The 22,324-nt window shown below is 39.6% G+C and overlaps 1 protein-coding gene across 1 annotated transcript in view; it reads left to right on the top strand.

Annotated features, from left to right (window-relative positions):
* Window positions 1-22,324, top strand: part of GRM7 (glutamate receptor, metabotropic 7) — a 282,320-nt gene that overhangs the window by 91,267 nt on the left and 168,729 nt on the right. Inside the window, exon 2 of the mRNA XM_010570362.1 lies at window positions 14,832-15,048. Coding sequence (XP_010568664.1) covers window positions 14,832-15,048 — 217 coding nt within the window. The remainder of the gene's footprint in view (window positions 1-14,831; window positions 15,049-22,324) is intronic.

Raw genomic sequence — 22,324 nt, 5'->3', positions numbered from 1 at the left:
CGGAGCAGTGGGGATGCAGCCGTGTTATGAACCACGAGGGAGGTGGGGATCAAAGCAGGGCATGGCAGAGCACAGAACCCACCCCAAGGCTGGACGGGAGATCAGTGGGGGCCTTCTGCAGGGACCAGGACCTTCTGTCTGCTTCCCATCCACCTGCCCCTTCCAGCCCCACCAGTCAGATCCCACTCCAGCTACGTTTGGTTTGAAAAACCCTAAGCCTGTGAAAGCAGAAAACTGAAAACAAGTGCAAGCCTGCTTGAAACCGGCATCTTTCACCTGATTATGTTTCAGAGCTCTGGAAGAAACATCATGTTTCAGTAAGAGGTTGGAGGACCCGTGTTATGCTTGTATCATTCTTATGCAATTTGTAGTTTGTAGTTCAAGGTTAGCCCTAGCTGTAGTTTATGTAGCTCATCTGTTTACGGTGAACCTTTTTATATTAAATTTTTCTTGCGATGGGTTAACAGCAAGACTTTTCCTCTGGCAGAGTTGTCATTGCTGCAGCAGGTGATAACTTTTAGTAGAGAGTTACAAATAATTTAGCAAAGATTTTGTTACGGAGACAAACTAATACCCTAAACTACTGCTTTAGCACTAAGGAACACATCTCAACAAAAGGCTTGTAAGTGCTATTCTTAAATGGAGACTTTGCTCCAGATATCTGAAATTGAGAACACATTTGTATCATATCTCTACTAAAATTGTATATAGGAATTTCCTGTTCACCACACTATTTGAGATAAAAATACGTAGTTGTGTTCTTCCCCCCACACAGTATTTTTTACTTGCTGTAGGAAACAGTTCTTCGCTGTATGTGCTGGCTGCTGCTGAAACTCAGTGTATCTAAGATGCTCTGAAATGCTCTTCTGTATTTCACAATGTAAAAGAAGACAATTTGTGTCGGGGCGGGGAGGGGGGCAAAAAAAAAACCAGAACGGACAAGTTAGATTTTATCCTGGAGTTTGTTTAGGCCATAACTTGTCTCTAGCAGTTGTAGGAATCAATTTACCACAGGAAGGAAAACTAACACTGTGCATGCAGACATGGGGATAATCTGCTCTATGTATTCAATCTCATCCCGATTGCTTAGACATTTGTACAATATTCAGAATGTTAATTGGTAGCCGTGACATGTTTCCTTATTCCACTTATCCCCACACACGGTGCTGTGTGCGGGTACTAGCGCTCCTGTGCTCCCCCGGCAGCGTGTTGGAGCATCTCAGGCTCATTAGGAGACCCTTCAGCTTAAAGGGAATTTATGTGACTTGACGTCACTGGAAACACTTGCAGAAGCAACGCTGTTCCCATAAGTACAGGCTGACATTTTGGTATGGGGAGGTATATTGCTTTGTTCGTAAATGAGGATTAGTTTTATAGTTCTGGATTCATCATTTCCAGTTGTAGTTACCTAACCATGGTTTCACCCTGGGCATCACCTGCAGTCAGTGCAGAGTGCGCCATTTCCAGGACAGAAGGAAAAAGTGAAAAAAAACTGTTGAAGCATGTAGGTATGAATGACCAGAACTGAAGCGAGAGATTCAAATAGGAGCTTACACATATTCTTTCTAACGCACAGTCTTGCTCTTTCCTCAACCTTTTAATAATGTGCCAATCCAAAACAAAATACTTTCAGCTTAAATAAAACCATTCAGGCAACCACAGTGTGTGACCATGTTAAAAACGTAGTTTTCTGTATTATTTGATGCATTTTTAAATGCAAAAATACTTCCAATATTGTGTGGAAGGAAATAAGGAAAGGAGAAACCCTGTTTAAAACACCATTTTACTGCTTGAAATGCAGCTGATACCCTTGCGAGTTTTTTTGTAGAGGGTCTGGCAGGGGGGAGCTGGAGGAAGTCTCACTCTGCAAGACTGTTAAAATGAAAACCACTTGGAGATATTTTTATGAGTATAGATTCTTAATTTTGCAATATCTGATCAGTGAAGGTCATTCGCAGGAGCTCAGTTTTGCTAATCATGATATTCAGCTGCTTGCTGAAAGTTTAACTTCGCAATGAAATTGTAAATAAACACTTAATATTGATAAATTTGTATTGACAGATTTTGGTTGTGTTATTCTGTAAAAACAAGAAGGCCGTCGGCTTTATTCTTGACTATAAGACACTTTGCTATATTGAAAATTTAGGAATAAATATTCAAATCACAGCCTTATTTTCCACAACTTAAACATGGATGCTCATCTAGAAATGCAGTTATGAGAGATGCTCAAATATGAACTCGACAGCTTTCATTTAGTCTAATAACTAAGCTTTGGGGATGATTGTTTCACATTGTACCACATTGCAATTTGTTTCCACTGTAGTGGGTTTGTGTGTGTCTGGTTTTGCGTATTACTTTCAGAAAACTATGTTATGCTGTTGAGCTTTTCTATATTTCAGCCTGTCTGCTGAATAAGTCTTTACTGTTGTTGTCTTTATCGGGCTACTTTCAAAATCAATGAGATTTTTACTTGCAGATTAAAAACCTTTTAAAATATGCATAGACAATATAAGGTTCAATTATATGTTTGCAATGAATGGAGCAATGTGTACACATAAATAAAACATAAAAGCTGCTTTGCTGTGTTTATCATCTGGTTCTGATTTATTTTCAAAATAATTAGAATTTGTGAGTCTGTATTTGGATGTGTGAGCACCAATCACTGCAAGCATATTTATGCTTATATATATACACTTTGGTGTACATACATCACTTCTCTATCTGTTCACAGTGACTGACTCCTCAGGTTTTGGACTGTGCAGACAGGGTATGGGAATGTTCTACGTAAAAGGAGAAGAAAACAGATCTACCTACTGCTGTCATGTCCCACAACTGAGTGTAGGGCACATATGGATTCTGGTTCTCTGCTCAGCACTTCTCTGAATGGTTGAAATGAGCCTTCTGAGGATGCCTTGCTCCATGTAAATCTGCATGCTGTAAGAAGTAGGCTCCAGTACTCAAGGGATTATTTTTTGGCATCTAGAAGATCTTGAAGCGTGTGTTCAGACCATGTAAGAAGCAGCCATGCCCTCTGTCTCCCTCTGCTTTGTTGTGCAGGACTTGGAAAGTCTTGATGTCAGCCTCTTCAAAATGTGAACCTACCTAAGACAGCATCCTTTCCAATTCCCAAGCGCCTGATGGGTTAGACAACCATTAATCTTATTCTTAGCAATGTGATACAAATAGAGTTGCATTTTTGACACAAGTTATTTTGTTATCTGTAGCATTTAATGGTTTCTTCCCTTTGAAATACCATTGCCTGTTTTATCTGCTGGAGATACCGCTTATGCTTTCTTAGGCTGTGATAGAAGTAAACAACCTCAAAAGTAGATTCAGTCTTAGCACAAACTCAAAGAATATAGGATATACCTCTTTTAAACTTGTTCGTTCTCTCTCCCTTACAATATCTTTGTAATTATGTTTTAGACATTGTGGTGTGTTATGGGATAAAAGTGTGACAGAATATCCATGTATGTTATTTGTAGGCTGAATTTGAATCACAGCATGAGGCTGAAAAGACTATTGCTGCATAAGCAGCTTTGTTGTACCATATCATTACAAAAACATGGCCATTAGAAAGGTTATAGGGTCCCTGTACTCCCATCACCTTACGTGAGTTCAGCTAAAAATTGGCTTGAAGTATTAGCTCATAATAGACAAGATCCTTTGATGCTTTGTTAAGATTTCAAATTACCTCTAGCAGCATACCATCCATTATTTTAATGCTGCTCTCAAGCTTTCATTCTATCAGGGCCGGAGTTAAAATATGAAGAGCTGTGCATTCTTGCATTGCAATGGATGGGCAATCACCACTGATATTTTAACTGATGTATCCTAGGAGGAATATTCTAGTTAGTATTGTAAAATCAATGAATATGCACTAGTATATGAATGTGCTCTGCTGGTCATATCTCATCCACAAGATCTGCAAACCAGCAAAGCTTTATCGCCTTGGTAGTTTATGAGCGAGCCACCTAAATTCTTAAAAAGCTAAATATTTCACTTAAAAACATTGTGCTGAAGTTTCATGAAGTACTTGTTCCTTTGTCTTTATTATCAATAATCTCTGTGGTGCAGTAGATAAATATTTCTGTTTCCAGTTGGGAGCTGCAAGAGGTTCCCTATACCTGGATGTGTTTGTTGTGTGAGCTGGGGGAAATTTTGGCTTCTGTCTGTGCATACATCTGTATGTCAGGGAGGACGGACTGAGCCTGCACGGGGGAAGGAGCTCGTGCCTCTGCCAACCTGCATCAGGGGATGTGCAAACGCATCTCTGCGATATGCAAAGGGCTGGGGGAGTTGGAAGGCTGCCAGTCCTTACCCATGCCCATCTCTGCCAGTGTGTGATACTGGGGGGGACTGGCTGCACGGCCTGGGCTGCACAGCTCATCAGCTGCTGGTGGGACTGTTGGCTTCTAGGCAGTCTTTCCTCAAAATAAAGAAGGATCTTTATATGTCTAGGGCTAGAAATAATAATTTTTAAAAAAGTATTAATTTAATTTCAAATTTAATATTATTATATCAAGATACAGATAAAACAAGAGAAATTAAAATGTAAGTAGTAGCAATAAAAGCTAATTGTACTCCTGAGAGGTGATCACCTAGAAGTGATCTTCCTCATGATCACATAAACTCAACTTTATGCCCAAAAAGAATTTCTACGCACAGATCAGGCAAGTGTGTATCTAAAAATCTTCTTCCATTTCAGTGTAAATTCAAATACTGATTTCTTGTCCTTTTTTGCAATTTTTTTCAAGGACTGTTTTGAAACAAAGTCCCAAGGTGTGACAATTTACTGGAAAAATTAACAATTCAGATGATAATGGTTGGTCTTGCAAATACAAAAAATACTTGCAAACAAAAAGAACTAGGTTTTTATGTTGTTGTGGCTGTGCTGTAACACAATAGCTAAGAAATGTTACAGAATATTTTGTCTTTTGATACACAGAGGCACATATTTTTGTCTCTTAAAGTAGTAGTCTTCAATATGTATGACGCTTTTGTGTCCAAGCTACAGCATAGACTGAGATTTTTATTTAAATAATTCTCTAAAGGACACAAAGTGAAAGAACAGTTGAATTCCACTTGGGCCTCACCTATTTCTAAACCAATGTGCAATATTGACAGTGGTGCTGAAATCCTATTCTGCCTTTCTCAAAGGTGGTCTATTTTTGTTGTAGCAGTACAGTGGGAACTGTGCTTTTTGGCACACCTTGGTCCAAAGGTTTGAATGAATTATTTTTAAGAACAAGAAACTTTTTGAATTGGTTCATAGACCCTGCTCAAAGAAGCTTGATTATAAAGAATACTCTGCCCGTGGAAAAGGTTATTAGACTGTTAACTGCAAAAAAAGTCACTTACTGGAGCTGTAAATCTCAAAAAATTCAGCAAAGTATGTTGTATCTATATTGCTGCTTCATGACTTTGCTTCTCCATTTGCAGTAGGTCTTTCTTTGGTAGCTACGTGTTTCATATGAAGGTAATGTTGGTGGCCTTGCCTTAGGCACAAAACCCACTTCACTCTTGTACCTCTTCCTACTGGATAATAGATAAGCATGACTGATACGACTTTCTGTTTCTCTAGTTTATTGATTCAAGTGTTTTTCCTGTCTTGTGGCTGTGTGGCTGGGCCAGGACTAGCTCTCAGGCTGAATGGGAGCAGGTTAAAGTGCCTGCAGGCACAAGGAATGGGAGAGCCTTGCTCTGCGAGGGAGTGTCACGGAAGAGATTTTTTTAAAATTTCATTTATACCTGTGTAGGAAGAGAAGTGAGCTTGTAGGTTCATTATAAATTGACTCAGTAGAAGAATTTGTAGATCTTAGCCACCTGGAATACATTTAGTGAGAGATGGGTATCTGTCTTTAAGTGCCTGACCACCCTAATGCACAGATTAGACAAATGAAAGTATTAATGATGGAAGTATAAATGGACAGTTCTTAATCTGCAACATGTAAACTTGTTGAGACAGGTGTTATCTCCTTATTTAGTAGAAGGACAGTGTTATTTACAGCCTTAGAAAGAGGCAAGATGCTTATTTTTGTGCTAAGACTGATTTTCATTAAAATTGTGGATCCTGGTTTCAAGTCATCTATCCAAGGATCTTTTAGCCTTTAAAAGCTAAGAGATCACCTCCTATTTTGCAGCTATAAAAGCCCAAGCTATGCCATAAGCTCATCATTGTCACAAGTAGACCTAGTTCCAGGCATAGGACATGAAGATGAAATATAGGGATATTTCATATTTATGGACACCTCTGGTTTTACTATGTGTTTATCATTTTTTTTCTTCCTGCTTTCTGTCTGAGTTGATAAAATGCTCCCATGAGCTATGTGGACAGTACTAATTGCTGTAATTATTGTTCCCTTAATTGCTACAATTATTTTTTCTGGTGTAATTAATATGAGTACTTTCTTATATTAGAAAAGGAAGCAGGAGAGACCTTGTAGATATGGAAAATACTCCCAGCTTGCCAATATTATTCAGGATGTCTTTCCAGTTTAGTGCTATGGCAGTTATGCTAGGGATGAAGGTTGATTTATGTGCCTGGAAATGGGTTCTTTCAAATGCCCTTTTCAGGTTTGAAATGAATTAAAAAAAAAAAAATGCATTCAATTAGAAAGCCAGTGACAGCTTTATTTTGTATTTGGGAAGACCAAAGTAGCATTGGAAGTGTTTGTTTCAGTAATGGATTGCATCCATTATAATATTGGTGATCAAGGAGTTGCAAATTTTAAGTCTTACTAACCAGAACCATTGCTCTGGAAGCATGGTGGTGTGCTGAGTTGCTCCATATTGTCAGGACATCAGAGCAGTGGTGCATTGCTCTCATAACAGCTCTGTTAAGGTCTACTACTGCACTGTTCAATTATAGTAAGTCCTTTAATAGGACTGGCCTTCCCTTTTAATTTCCACCTGACAATCTGCATGGAGCTTCTAATGTTTATTCATTATGTATTGAAACTGTAAGCCTATGCTGCACAGCAAGACAATTCAGTGAAATAAAATTACAGATAACTTGCCCCTGTAGTTCCCCATGTTTTGTGAGTCCATTACCCTTCCTGACACTACTTTATTCTCCTATCATTGTCACTTTTGAATTATCTGATACTGAGAGGTCCACACAGCACTGACCTTGTCCAGTTTTTCATTGACAATTTGTCAAGAACACCTATGGTTCTCCATAAATAAGGAATTTTGCCATCCCACTTGGAAACTTTCACAAAAAAAGAACTTGCATGCAGCTTGGGAGCCCTGACACAGGTCCTCAACTGTGGATGCTGAGCACTTTGAAAATCTTTCCTTTAAAATGCTTTGGAAAGTGGGGTTTACCTTGTTTGATTGACATATTAATAGTCCTTTTGGTCAATAAGCTCAAGTTGAGAGAAGACCCATTCACATATTAGCTGAAGTCATGGTATGGGACAAGTAGTGTGAGATGGAGCTCACACAGCACAGTGAGGTTTGGTGGAATGGGCCAGCGTGGACATAGGCAAAATTCGTGTACATGAATCATTTATTGAGTTTATTTTCTTAGTGTTTCTTTTGTTGCTCTTGAAGATATTTCTGTTTTATTAAACGCGCTTCTCCTCCTCTAGGCTCAGCTTCTCATTTGTATTTGATGTTGTTTATATTTGTATTTCTGTACCTTATGAAATATCTATCCAATTCCCTTGTAGGTGATTCTGTTGATCTCTAATACATCATTAAGAATTCACTGTGGGATAACATAAGAGAGGTGGTGATGCGAGCAAACAGGACTTTGTTTGAACACCAGTGGCTTTAGTAATTGGTAAATAGAGTGAGAGAAACTGAGGTGAACTGTAAATAGATTAATGGTTTTGAAAATTTTCTGTTATACAAATGCCCTTCCTTAGATGTGCTGCTTTTGTTCACTGCTCAGAAGAATTTGTCTTGTGGTGTAACTTTTGCACACAGCAACAGGTTTGCCATATGTAAACACCTCATAGACTGTGGCAGAGCTGTACAGAAATACTTTCTATTGCTCTTAAAATTTATTTACATGAAAACTTTCTTTGTTAACTCTTTTGCCTCATTTTCTCATTGTCAACATTTGATTCTTGAGTATAAAAACCAGCTTGAAATGCACTACTTCTAAAATTTCATCATGAAACATAATGAGGGATTATCAAAGTACTTTAGAAGGATTTGTTCTCATCATTACCTAAGACTGATGGGAATATTATTCCCTAGTCTTTTAAGAGCCCTAGAGCAAGAATTGCAGTAATATTTGTTTTCATATGCACCTTTCAGGACAGAAATAGGGCACATGCTGGTAGATTGACACCTCGAGAAAATCTACGCAAAGCTACTGATTTAGCAGTGTTTAGTTTTCGGAAGGGCTGGCGAGGAGGAGAACAACAAGCATGGGTATTATTTTGTTATACATACCTCCATGTCGATTAGTTAGCCGGCACGCTGCAAGGCCGCTGACTGCTGCGGGGCAGGCAAGACCTGAGGCCGTTGCACTACCCCACAGATGCCAGCTCCTGACAAAACAGAGTGAAACTCGAATTCCCCCTCCAGCCGAGTGGAAATCAGCAGGAAGATTAATTCCTATTATCTTTGCAAGCTTTGAGTCATAATCTGGTCCTATTTTGTATCTCAGGTAAAATTTTCTTCCTGTTCAGAACACTGTGAAAATGAAGAAATTGTAGAGGAGTTTTGCCCAGAGAAAACAGCTAGTTAGTAACTTCAAATAATTTTAATTCAAGGCAACAAAAACAATTATATGCAGTTCACAGGATGCTGAAGCCGTTTGTTACGCAATTTAAGATGTACATGGTGAACAAAGAGTAGTTGTACTAACTGATCATTAAATCCTGACATGATAAATTTCTATATGAATAAAATCTGAGACCTAAACAGATTCAAGATTTGTTAGTCATCCATCAGTTCACACGAAGAGTTTTGCAGCCAAGTGAAAAGTCTTCAGGCATCTTATTTTTGTAAAGTTAGGTTATTGGCAGGATTTTGCAATATGTGTAGACTGACACACTCAAATTAGATGAGTTCAAGAGGCTTTATCAAAGTAGGGTGGTTTTTTTCCTATTGTCAGGAAATCATATCAATAAAACTTAATAGGAAGTTGAAAGTAAAAATGCAGCAAACTGTGAACTTAATATTACCCTGGTGGGAGCTCATTAATATCTCAATAGGTATACTTGTGCGTTATCTTAATTGCACATGGTCCTTAGGAAAATTGCCTTTTCTGAAGTTTTCTGACTACTGTCATTTGGTGAGTTGGGTTCAGGTGCACCATTTTATTAATCTTTTAATAAGTTACTGTGGAGATGTAGCCTAACTCAATCACATTTGAAGTAGCATAGTAGCAATAATTACTTTTATGGTTGCACGGATTTGCAAGGTTCTTGGCTGTGCAAGTGAACTTGCACGCAGAGTTAGGCAGAGGTGATGAGGGGGTAGGCAGTAAGCCCAATGCTTTTGGTGGGTATTGCAGCTTTAGAGAGAGTTGGTTTGTCTCCTGGCACTGGGTCTCTTGTGTGTTTCCAGTTGAGACACTTGGCCATTAGCAAGGAGGTCGCCGCTTTCTGTCATTTTGCTTGAAAAGAAGGGTCTGTAGAAGAGCGAGAGGAGGATAAGGGATGAGGCAGTAATACAAAATAAGATTGAAATGAAGAATTGGAACAAGAAGTTTGTATTTCAATTGCTTTTTACCCTGAAATACGCAGTTCCAAACCTGATGTTGGAAGGTATTTGTTGTTGCAAAGAGTGACTTAGGAGACAGTCAGAGAGTCGTGTCTATCCTTGGTGTGTTTTCTGTTGTGGCTTTTGGTGCAGGTGCTCACAAACGGGCCCTGCTTTTCAAGCAAGACAACCAAGTGTGATCCAGAGAGAACATTTCATTAACAGAAGAAAATGAAATAAATGAAGAATAGTGTTCAATGTTAAAAATAAATTAACATTAATCACTGACTAATGCAATGTTCCCAGCATTAATCATTCACTCTTACTGTAATCAGAACATCAGCCAGGCAAACGACATGTAAAACTCGGGAGTGCAATGTTTGCCATAGTCCTCTAAACATGAAGAATGCCTTCAGGAAAATTCTGCCTCCCACATCAGTGATCTGCTTACTCATCTGCCAACACCTGAGTGTCCTTCAGAAAGCTCCAGCTACAACTGTGTCTTGTTCTGGTGGGGAAGGCTCAGGCGGGATGCCTTTTCTGCAAGCGCTGGCTGTTGTGCAGTACATGAAGGAGGACCACAGGCTTTTCTCACTCACAGCCTTGCTGTGGAAGGGCCAGGGGGATTTTTATCCCCTGTGCCTTATGAATCACAACTCTTCTTCTGCCAAGATGTTAGAGCCATTTGGAAAGCAGACTGTAATTCCCTAGAGCTTTTTGATGTTTCAAACATGTTTCAGAACAGAAAATAGGAAAAATGTGATGGACTAGAAAGCTTGCTTCTTTAAACTAAAGTTTTGAATGTGAGATATCAATGACAAAGAGCAGATTTTACCAGAATGAAAGAAAAATAAATCAGTTAAGGGACAATATTTATCTGGTTAATTAAAAAAAAAACCCTAACAACCAACCTCATTAAAAATACTCGGTGCTGTGATCCTGACATGAAGTCATTGTAATGCTTGCTGGGTTTGTGGACATCCCAGTTCTTCCCATGGCAGCAAGACATGATGTCTCAAACTGGACCCTTCCAGGACCAAAAGGAGAACGAGTATGGCTTAAGAAGAGTGACGTGTTTAAAAACTTGTAAAAATGGGGAAAGCTACAAGGAAGGCGGAGTGCAGACCTTTTTATTTAGGTGCTCTCTACTTGGTGTGTAAGTTGGGTGAAGTGGATAAACTTCCAATTTTTCATGTGGTTAGACCATGGCGCAGGCTAGCCAGTACTGTCCGATGGCTTTCGTTTGCAAGCCTGAATCATATCAGCAGCTTTCAAAACCAAAACAGAAAGAAAACCAGCAGTGTTTGGTACATCTGAGGGGACATTTAAAGGACACACTAGGTAGCAGTAGGACTACATTTAAGGTCATCAACTGCTCAGGCATCCCTGGCACTGTACTGCAGCTTGTTCTGCCTTTTGCTCATTCATCTCGTGTCTGCACATGGACGGCAGAGTTCCTGTTGTAGGGCTGATCATTCAGCACCTTTTGGCAGTGCTAAACCATGGGTTTTACAGACTGATCAGGGTGGAGAAGACTTGGTTATTAAACGTCCAGCTATTTAACTGCAGTTTTGTGTGGATAGCTTTACTAATGCTTTTTCTGCACCTTGGAGTCTGAAATGCAGTCTGTGTGCATCTGGCCCCTGGGGCAGGAGGTTTTTTGCAGGATGTGAGCCGGGAGGCTGGGGAGGCTCCAGCCTCCTGCCCCAAGGGGGAGGCCTGGGCCAGTCTTGAGAACCACCAGCGTGTGCTTGAGAGAGGTGGACCAAGGGGATGAATGAATGTCATGATCAGAGAGAGTAATCAAATTATAGCCCTTCTGGTTCTCCCTTAGGCCCCACTCATCCTCCTCACATGGTGAGACCATCTGCATCATCTTTGGGAACAGAGAACAGCAACATGTGGCCAGCTTGGGGTTGGGTCTTGATGAACGGGGTCAATCCATTTTTATTTTCAAATGCACTTCAACGTTCACAGGATCTGAAGGCGCATGTCTGTGAGCTTACCTGGTGAGCAGCCATCAGTACACATCAGCAGTGTATGTTGTCTTTTGGATGTTGGTCTGGTGAGCGTAAGCCCTGTGAAGAGATTTCAGAGAGGAGAGGGTGCCTGGCTATTGAGATTTGCCTGGAGTTAACATGACATTGTGTTTTTCAAACTAAAGTCACTCTCAGTAAAAACAAAACAGTAATGCGGAGGAACATATGGTGTGAAATATGGGAGAAAGGTTTCCAGCTGAGGCTGTGGGAGGTTTGTCCACATATATGAACATTAAAAAAGGAAGAGAATAAGAAATGCTGAATTGTTAGATTTTAGCTGATGCAAACAGATGTTCAGTTTGGACATCTGGGATGCCGCCTGCGTGCATGGGAAGACATGCGGAAAGGGAAAATATCTTTTGTAGGTGTCTGCAACATGCTCTGGCATACTGGACAAAGCTGAACTCTAATGGCTGCAGTCTATGTTGTACCCATTCAAGGACTTTTCTCCCCATATTCAGACAAAATCTTATGAAAATTCTACTCCTCATACATATAACTTTGTTGCTTTTATATATCCTGTAAGAAACATTGGTAAAAAACCTCAATATATACTTTTTATACTCCAAGTGATTGAAACAGCCAGAAGTGGTTAATATTTTATGGACAGAAGAAAAAGACTAAAAAACCAAAAAGTCTCCTAAGTAATATAGGCAATGGAGCAAATTCTGTAGAAGCGTTGCTTTTTGTAAAAGTGCAGAATATGCTCCTTTTGATTTTCAGTTGAAAAAGCAGTTGTTGCCAAGTTGGAATACAAACATTGCCCTAGATAAAAATTCGTATTTCATCTTTTCTTTTATTTATAATTTAAAAAACCAGCATTCGGCTATCTCAGTACAGCTCTGTGTGTGGGACTGTATGTTGTATACTGGATGCTTGTGCAATTAATAACGGGTAAACAGCACCCATAAAGTCAGCTTGGTTAACTGTTCCACTTAATATAATATCATCCAATGAATAGATGAATTAAGCTGATAAGCAGCTGAGCAAGCTCCGTTAGCTGCTTTGTACAAATGAGAAGAGAGCGATCCTAAAATGTCACCAGTCATTTATTATAACAGCAGTTGTAGGCACAGACAAATTAAGAATTTAACTTATTTTTGATGGCCAGGGTGCCCAGCATTTTCTGTGCAACCGCAGTAGTTGGTGTTAGCTGAAAGTCATCCCTAAGGTAGATTAAAAATAAAGAACCATGATAAATTGGTGTAATCAATCTATTTGTCTTTGAGAGTGGTCCCCAAGCTTTGCTGGCCCCTAGGTGAAAGACTGAGCAAGTAAATCATGTACCAGTGGTCAACACCACGCTGTATTCTTCCCGGCAGCCTCAATTTTAACTTTTTTAATTTTCTGTGACTGGAGCATTTGAAGGTCTTGCTGGTAACGTGCTGTCCACAAGCCACAGATCTAAAATAAATCTGGCAAGTCTTTGTAGACGACTGCTGTCTTGCATTAAAAACCTAAAGCATCCCAGCTTTCAGCTTGATTAGCCACCTCTCTGGTTGTAAACCCAGCAGACATGCAAAGGAGTGACATGACGCATCCAAAGGAAAGGCCGTGCCAAGTGATGGGGGATTCAGTTCTCCAACATCCACAATGACAGCCCAAGCACCCGCTGAAAGTTTAAGTGTTTGCTTAGGTTTAATAATTCATAACAACTAAGATTGGTACTACGCCTGGGACCAGATTCAGCAAGTTCCCTGAACAGGGGTCCCGCCGGTGCAGGGCTTTGAACAAGGGCCATGAGCCGTGTTTCGCTCTACGCTGATGCTGAGTGAAGCTAAAGAGATCTTAAATAAGTCATGTGCTATGGTTTGTTATGGTTTATAATAAAACAGTAGATATTGCCTTTACAAACAGGAACATGTCTCAACAAATGTTGATGTATTTAGTAATTTTGGATGGTTTGGCTAAGTTTGCTTATCTGCTGAGTCTTCAGCAGCAATGTTGCTTTACAGGTCTGCTTTTACTCTGCTGTAGTAGTTGTGAGTGTACATACAGATGTACAGACGTAGTGTGTATTCTGTGGAAATGCTGCATTTGCTCTCATCTGCTACTGAGCTCTGTGGGAATCGAAGGTGCCGAGCCCTTTGCAGTATTGAGCCTGGGGAAGTATAATGTTTATTCTTCTGAGAAGGCAGGAGAGCTAATAAATACTTGTAGGAAAGCTGTGCAGAGACAGAATATGAGAATGCAGAAGATGCTTGTACTGAGGCATGAAATACTGACCTTTCCACAGTCTAGAAGTCTCAAATCATTATATATGGTCATGTTTGTGTATATTGCAAGTCTCTTTTTTTCCCTCCTTGGCATCTCAAGTGAGAATTATGGCAGGTTCCTTAATTTAAGGAGCAGTCCCAGACTGTTACTCAAAAAATTGCATAATGGGTTTGGGGATTAACATTCTGTCAGCTTGATAACTGTTTAGGGACCTTTGTTATCAAGGAGAAAATAGCCCTGAACAATATTCTGGTCTCTCTGTTATAAAAAGTAACCATCAGTCTCCTTCGCACTCTGCCATGAAAAGGAAAAGCGAAGGCTGGTTTGTCATGGGCAGGCAGAGTTTTAGGACAGAGTTGAATCGTGACCAGGTTGTCTTTGTGAGACAGAGAACTCCACGCTCAGCAATCTTCATGACTGTTCTTCATGAGAAAGAATAAAAAGTAAACATCCTTTTGTTTAAATCTGCAGTTGCAGTTTAATGTTTAAGAGCTTCATCCTCCAAAAACCGATGAAGGGTCCTTCTGGCTTTCAGCCAGTGAGATTTAAACTCGGTTGCGTTCAGGATCCCAAATAACCTGATGCTAGTAAAATCTGATGCTAGAACACCAATAAAAAGGACATAGTGAGAAAAATGGTTTGTGTGCTGTATTTGATTAATATTGCCTGAAAGGAAGAAATTATGAATGTGCACATATACGGTTGTTTTTAATTGATTAATGATTTTTTTTGTGTAACTTGAAGTCAATGTCTTCAGTACATTTTAAAGGAACGGGCTGGAGAAATACAGATGGATGTAATGAAGATGAACTGAGGCTCAGCTGAAGCTAACTGCTTTAGCTAACTTCTGCAAGAAGTGCAATGAGTATATGAATATGTATATTTATCAGAAATTATTTTTTTCTACAGATCCCACAAATCAGTTATGCCTCAACTGCACCAGAGTTGAGTGATGACAGGCGCTATGATTTCTTCTCACGTGTGGTTCCTCCAGATTCCTTCCAAGCACAAGCAATGGTGGACATTGTGAAAGCTTTGGGATGGAATTATGTGTCCACTTTGGCATCTGAAGGGAATTATGGAGAAAAAGGAGTCGAGTCCTTCATGCAAATTTCCAGAGAGGCAGGTAGGCAATGTCCGTCCTCCCTCCAGAAAACGCTATAGAAGTAATGAATGTTATTTTGTACCAAATGTTATATTCTTTTTCTAGAACATGTATTTGATTCTAAAGTTGCTCCAGTTCTTTGCAGTGGCTCCTAGATACTCTTATTCCTAAATTGCTTATGGAATTTCAGAGAGTTTGAAACCTTAGTGGTTTTCAGTCATTTCTGGAGAAAATAGAAAACCCTGAGTCTTATGAAGCTCCTACTATTCCACTGGATGGCATTATATTATGTTGATATGGGTAGAAAACAGATTTTAAAATGCTGAGCTTTTATCTCTCCACAGCTAGAAATTCTGTGAAGACTGCTTGTTACCAGACATTGACTTGTGTCATCCTATTGCTGTTCACCTTTCAGATCGCTGCCTGATTTGTATTGCTTTTCTTTAGTATTTCTCTTGACCAATTCAGGCGAGAAAATGAATAATCTTTTACTTGAAGGCTCGAAGATTACTGGCCTGGGGTATGGAGGCAACAAACTCAGCAGTGTTGTGCAAGGCACATCAGACCTTTGCTGTGATGCATCACATTTTTCTTGTTACTTGTTTCATTTAGTGGTGTCCCAGGAAGGCCAAACTGTGTTGGACAATGTCACTTGCCAGTGAGAGATGTTCCAAGAGGACAGGGAGATGCTGTGTCTTGCGCTGGGTCAGGCTTATGGTATCAAGTTGAACCTTCATAATTTTGTTGGAAGAAATCTCTAATTCTACAGCTTGCTTTCCTGTTCTGGTACAAAACATAGAGGAGACCTGTCTTAAGGTGTGACTGCTGTGTCAATGCGCTCATACCCTTATCCCCAGGAGTTGTTCTTCAGGGTAAATAGTTCTAAATTTCCCCAGGGACACCAGAACATAGGAGGACTTTAGATGGCACTTCAGCGAATAGAGGTATAAATCCACGGCAAGCTGATTTGCAATCCAGAATCATAAAGGTTTGAAAATTGAAATATTTAAAGTTCATTGCTGTGCTGGTAAGGAAAAAAAAGCAGATTATTTCATTCATTATTGGTGATACATGGAAGGCCTATCTCCAGAAGCCTTCAATGATATATCCTGATAAGGAACCTATCATCATTGTACAAGAATAAGCTCTATTGTGTTCCCAAAATGAACTCACAGATCTCCTACTCTGCAGCTGCCCTGGCATTGCGTTAAATAAAAACATCACAACATGATCCACAATTCACTTACTGAATTACATAAATCACCAGCCAGATTAGTGAGTGCATGAAAGTAAAGGACTAGGACGGGACAGGTGTTGCTCTGAAGCGGCCGTCGGAGGTTTCCATCTCCTCGGTTGTTGCAGAGCTGGTTCCACAGCATATGCTCTGCTTTTGCAAATCGCCTGTGCTATCTGCGAGGGGGAGCGACAGCTCGCTCCCAAACTGATGGATCGCTCTTGGCAGCATAATCCAAGGAGTGAGCAGAGAAGGCGGCTGCACTTAAAAGAAAGGGGCTTTAGAGAGGGGAATCTGGAATTGTTTCATTATGTTGATATCACAGAAGGAACCTATATTTGCATAAATTTGTCTGTTCGTTCGAATGCATATTTATGTGGTATTAAAGAAAATGGGTTTGGATTTAATACCTCAGGAAGTGACAAATGCCAGTGTTTATTATAATTTAAAATTGACTTTATTTGCAAATATCCACTGTTGCGAAATCATACCAGAAATGTGTTCTCCATGCCAAGGACAAACTCTAGCTGAATAATACTGTATCATTTTATAGACCTTCTGCAGAATTAAATTAATGATAGGAGCTGTTCATGTAGTTAACATGTAATTCAACATCCTTCATAAAAATAAAGCATAAAACCAAAAGAATACCCTGCTTAAAACAGCTTTTCATGCAGGGTGATAGAGGTCACACCTACAAGATTAAGACACTAACAGGGATAGTGCATAAACTTTCTTTCATATATGCAGCCTGCCTTGTCTGGAAACTGGAATAATCCAATCCCCGGCACTGCCTCCGATTCAGTACAGCCGCTTTTTCTTCTTAGGGCTGTGCTGAATTTTTTTGTGTTACACAGATAAAGCTTAGGTGAAGTTCTGAGGGGATTTAATACCTGTCAACAAGTTCCCTGGGTTTTTAAAACCCTGGGAAGTGCAAGATCCTGTTGTCTAGATATTTAATGGAGCAGTGCTGCCTGGAGATACAGGTCCCAACCTTGATCCCCTACAGGGAAATGGCACCTTGTCCCCCGACTTCAGGGATCGGTTGTGACCATCTCCCAGCTGCTGTTTTGCAGGGTCATGCTGCAATGGGATTTGCCCGTGCTCTGGGGGACATGCCCTGGGGGGTTCAGCCCTTTTTGGGTTGCTTTCCTGGTGCCTGATGTGGCTGTGTCTCCTTGGGGACATTTTATGCAAAAGCAGTGGTTAACCAGGCTGTCAGGTGATTGCTGTAGTATCAGGGTTTGGAAAGAGCCTCCTCAAGAAGCAATAAGCAGCAATAATTTTACTGACTCAAGTATTCAAAAAGCGAGTAGATGGGGTACTTCAAGCCATGGTTTAGTGGGCATGGTTGATGGTTGGACTTGATGATCGTGAAGGTCTTTTCCAACCTAAATGATTCTATGATTGTGCCAGTTCTCCCCAACATGGCCCCTTAGGAATATGCACATCTGCCAGGAGCTGGAACAGTCCTGGAGCAGAGGTAATTAGTCAAAGTTTGAGACACAGCGGCAATAAGGAGTCATTATTAGCTCTCAGACAATTGTCTTATATCTCATAATCAGTGTATTTTGGCAGAAGGGAAGATTTACTCCATAGGTACCAACACGTTTATTATCTTTGGCCTCGCATCTGTAGCTATCTAATTATCCTAAATTCAGTGTGTTATCCAAACTTGTTTCTGATCCAGCCAAGATCTTAGGAATTGTGAGGATGAGTAGAAAGTGCTATCCTTACTTAGTTTTCAAATATGCTTTAGCATATAAAGACTTTGCTTGATCCTTTGAGTTAATAATTCTTCACAAAGTGACTTTTATTATGAGTACTTCAAGGGAGTTTGAATATGTCATTGTGGCAGGAGATGAAGATTTGAAACATGCTCTGCAGTCTGTGGGATTAATAAATTAGGGGAATGGTCTAATTATGGAAAATCTAAAGGACAATTTCAGATTATTAATGAAACTAGTGAATACTTGAATTTCAAAGATTAATTCATCTTTGATTTTTTTTAAAGATTAATCTGTACCAGAAGGTTAATTGCTATCCGTAAGAAATATATATATTGAAGTCGTTAGCAAAAGACCACTTGAATGCCTCCTAACAGATAAATGAAAGATCTAGTATGCGTTTATTCATCTTTTTCTCCTCCAAAAATTGCCCATTTTCACAGATGAGTACACTGGCTGCTTTGCTTGTGGAGACTTTGATGCTCACTCCACAGGCTGCAGCACAAACGGTGTAAGGAAGGGGATGCCTGGATCTGCAAACCTGTACACCTGCTGCCTTTAACTCTTTTTCTGCCCTTCCAACTCCAAGTTGCTCCCTTGTCCAACTTCACCTCAGAAATAAGTATTTCCGCTCAGCAAGGCTGATTTTGAGCACAGTTCTCCTTGTTTGCACAAACTAGACCTGTTGTATTGTAGAGCAGTGTGTCAGTAATAGACTATCTTAATGTACAAGCTAAGAATTATTTTAGATGATGATGTTCTCAACCATTTGGAAGGACTGGAGAAGAAGAATTCTGGAAAAGCATGCCTTCTTCCTCTGTGTACTAAAGACACGATAAAAAGGGATTAAAGCTCTTGTACCAGTGTGCCAATATGATTATATATACTGAAGTTTCTTCTGAAGACTTTTAGTTGCAGTGTCGTATTTGTTAAAAGGCTATCATCACCTTGACAGAACAAAAAAGCAGAATAAATTTTAATCCACTTTAACATAGGAAGCACAACACTTGTGACAGTCTCTTTATCTTCTTTTCTCCTTTTTTTGCTGAAGACTTTTTTGAAATATTCATTTCTTTAATTCTTCTCTCTCCATGATCCTCAAGTGCTGCACAGACATCTGTTACGTAAGGTTGAGAACATCTGCATGCAGCGGGGACGGCCTAGATGTACACACTGCAGGAGCTGAATTTGCTCAGAAACAGAAGAAACATCAAAAAGTATTCATTGGCAGGGCAAAGAAGAGCCCCTTGAAATTTTGACTCTTCTCAGAAGTAGAATTTTTTCCAGCAGTGATACTAAACAGTATTTCTTTACTATCCCTCAATATAAACTTCAATTTCTTCTTTACCTTGTTTTTCCCAGCTTTATATTTGCTAGTAAAAACCATATGCATACACACACATACATACCTATACGAGACACATTGCCCTTATGTCTAACAAGTGTCACTCCACCAAAATCAGATGAACCACTTTTTTGCATGCAGTTATAATCTGTGCATTAAATAGTATAATCTTCTAATGCATTGGTTTCTTTACAAATTAGCTATGTACAATTGAATACCTCCTACAGAAATTATTTTCTATGGGTTTGTTATCTGTAGCAAAGACTGTTTTAAACCCCTTTAGCCACCTAAATGTGAAAATATGACAGCTTTTCCTAAAGCCTTGGTATTTTTCTACACTGACTTTTGTTTCTAAAAAGATCTGAATCTTTTGATTGGGGTTTTTGGTGATCTGAATCATCTCATGATATTCTCTGTGAAATCCTCAACGTGGTATATCATAATATGGTGCTCTAATTCAGTACTTATCTTCTATGGAAGCTGACACTGTTAAAAGCCAAGAGCTGCTACATCATCCCTCAGTGATTCACACAGCATTTTGTAGGCTCCTGCAGGTCTGTTCAACTGCCTGCTATGATCCTGAATCTGCATTTTTGTAATAGAATGTAATTTTTATGCTGTCTGTTGGGAATTCCATTAGCACAAATTAGTGCTGGATAACATGAGAGTTAAATCATTGCTACGAGGGAGTTGTACAACTGTGTTTTAAGAAGGGAGAGGAGACTATTCTGTCTCTGTATCTCAAATAGAGTACCAATTCCTGCTGCCAAGTAGAAAATCCTGATTTTTTTTTTTGTCTTACATTCTGATGTTAATGAAACATCTCTCTTTTTTTCTTGATCCATTAAAACCCTACTGAATGGATTTAGAATACTCATTACAAGGAGCAGTCACTTTACAACATAACCCAAGGTTAAAAGAAGCCCAAAAATGAGAAAGGAAGGTGAAAAAAGTTAGTGATGCCACTGTGATACACTGTGGTGGGCAAAGATTGCATTGGCTATGTTAATAAATAACAAATACTTATGATTCATTAGTGAAGCTTTGCACAACACACTGGCAATGGGCGATACCACACATCATCCAATGATGCCCAAAATTTATGATCTATGATTTCTATTCTTTGTGGCAGTTAACAGAACCCAACTTTTATCAGAGTCACTGTTCAAATGTTCATGTGAATGAGTCATTGTTTTGGAAGAAGATGGGCTAAGGTGTTGTACTGTCCACTGTGATGACTGTTTATTTCTTTAGCTGAAGGAATAGCGTTTTGCAAACTGTGTTCATTGGATCTCCCTCTGCCTTAACCCAAGGGGCAGAAACCTCCTACAGCATTTCAGTTAGAGCAAACAGCTGAGCTTACATGTTGACAAATTCGTCTATAAATACGTTTTTGAAGTGCAGTCCGAAAGCCAGCCTAAGAAAGCCAGACATTGTCGAAGTTGTGTTTAGCATGTATCTCAGTTGCTGTCACTTCAGGGATCAGCAGCTCTCAGGAGGGTCACAGACCCCAGTGCTTTTATGGAGTTTGAGGGTATAGAGCATGGTTCAAGGCTTACGGAGTTTTCCCAGTGAATTACTGGTCCTGCAGACTACTCCCTTTGGTGTTTTTCTGCCTGGTGGGCGGCTCAGTGTCCACAGGAAGGGATGGAGGTCTCTGGGGGAATGGAGAGGCAGCAGTGCAGGGCTGTTCCTTTGTCTTTGGTTGTGTTAAATGATTATACTTTCGGATGGGAATGGCCTTTATTCATTTACTTGAGAGCCTGTGTTCTGGATCAAATATAGCAAAAATAAGTATATAAACCAGTAATGAAATCAAGTAATTTATATCCGAGCACTTCAAGTGGTTTTCATTTTTCTTTCTATTTTTCTTAAATATCCATGCATCTGTCCCTTTTGGTGTTCAGTGATGTTATGTTAAATAACAATGTTATGAAACCTATTCTTTTCCTTCCTATGTTTTGTCAAATAACAAATGTTTTGTCATTTCAGAAAAAAGTCAAGAAGAATTGCTTTCTAAAGTTGTACCAACTTGTGTGCTGTAGTCTGTTAGGTTTAATAAGTTTAATAGGATTTTCTTTTAATTGTAACTGATCTAGTAGAAGATGCACTGGACTTGATCCTCAAGTGTGTCTTGGTTTGCATTTAGAGTTTAATAGTATACTTCTGTTAGTGGAAAAGAAAAACCAAAGTGCATCTCTGCAAAGTAAATCTGTTACTCTGTGTGCATGGTCTATGCGCTGTGGCTTTTTTTTTAATAACTTGTGAGAAGTGATGTTGTTCGGAGGAATGAATGGGTGATGTCCTTAAGGTGATGACTGGACTTCTGACTTCCCTGTGATATTGGCTAAAACTGATTAAGTGCCTGGCTTAGATGTTGAAACCCTCTAGGCACCTGCCTGTATTTTTAGGTTATCAAAATGTTATGAATACAATCTTTACCTCTTTAGCAAGGCGTCTTCCTACCTAAGACATAACAGATGTCCTAAGTTAGTTGGCTCTGTTCCCTGTGCAGTAACGAAGAGTGATGAGATCTGAGTTGCCCTTTTGAAACATCTATTTCTCTCTCTTGACTACACAGGGAGTGTAGGCACTGAATATAAGCATGTCATTAAAGAATTTGAATTAAAAAAAAATCCAATCATTGCTATGTATGTGATATATTTATTTTCCTATCTTTTTGTCATCATTGGAAGATTAATACCTGGTGTAGATTTATAGGGTTCTTATGATCTCATCTAGGAAAGCAGTGAAGCTGATGGGCATTAGGAACTGTAGAATGGTTTGAGTTGGAAAGGACCTTAACTATCATCTAGTTCCACCTCCCCTACCCTGGGCAGGGACACCTTCCACTAGACCAGGTTGCTCAAAGCCCCATCCAACCTGGCCTTGAACAATTCCAGGGATGGGGCATCCACAACCTCTCTGGGCAACTTGTTCCAGTGCCTCACCACCCTCGCAATGAAGAACTTCTTCCTTACATCTCATCTA

The sequence above is a fragment of the Haliaeetus leucocephalus genome, unplaced genomic scaffold (genome assembly GCF_000737465.1).
Source record: "Haliaeetus leucocephalus isolate CR32 unplaced genomic scaffold, Haliaeetus_leucocephalus-4.0 Scaffold2, whole genome shotgun sequence".
In the NCBI taxonomy this organism is placed as follows: domain Eukaryota; kingdom Metazoa; phylum Chordata; class Aves; order Accipitriformes; family Accipitridae; genus Haliaeetus; species Haliaeetus leucocephalus.
This window is presented reverse-complemented; position numbering and strand designations above follow the sequence as displayed.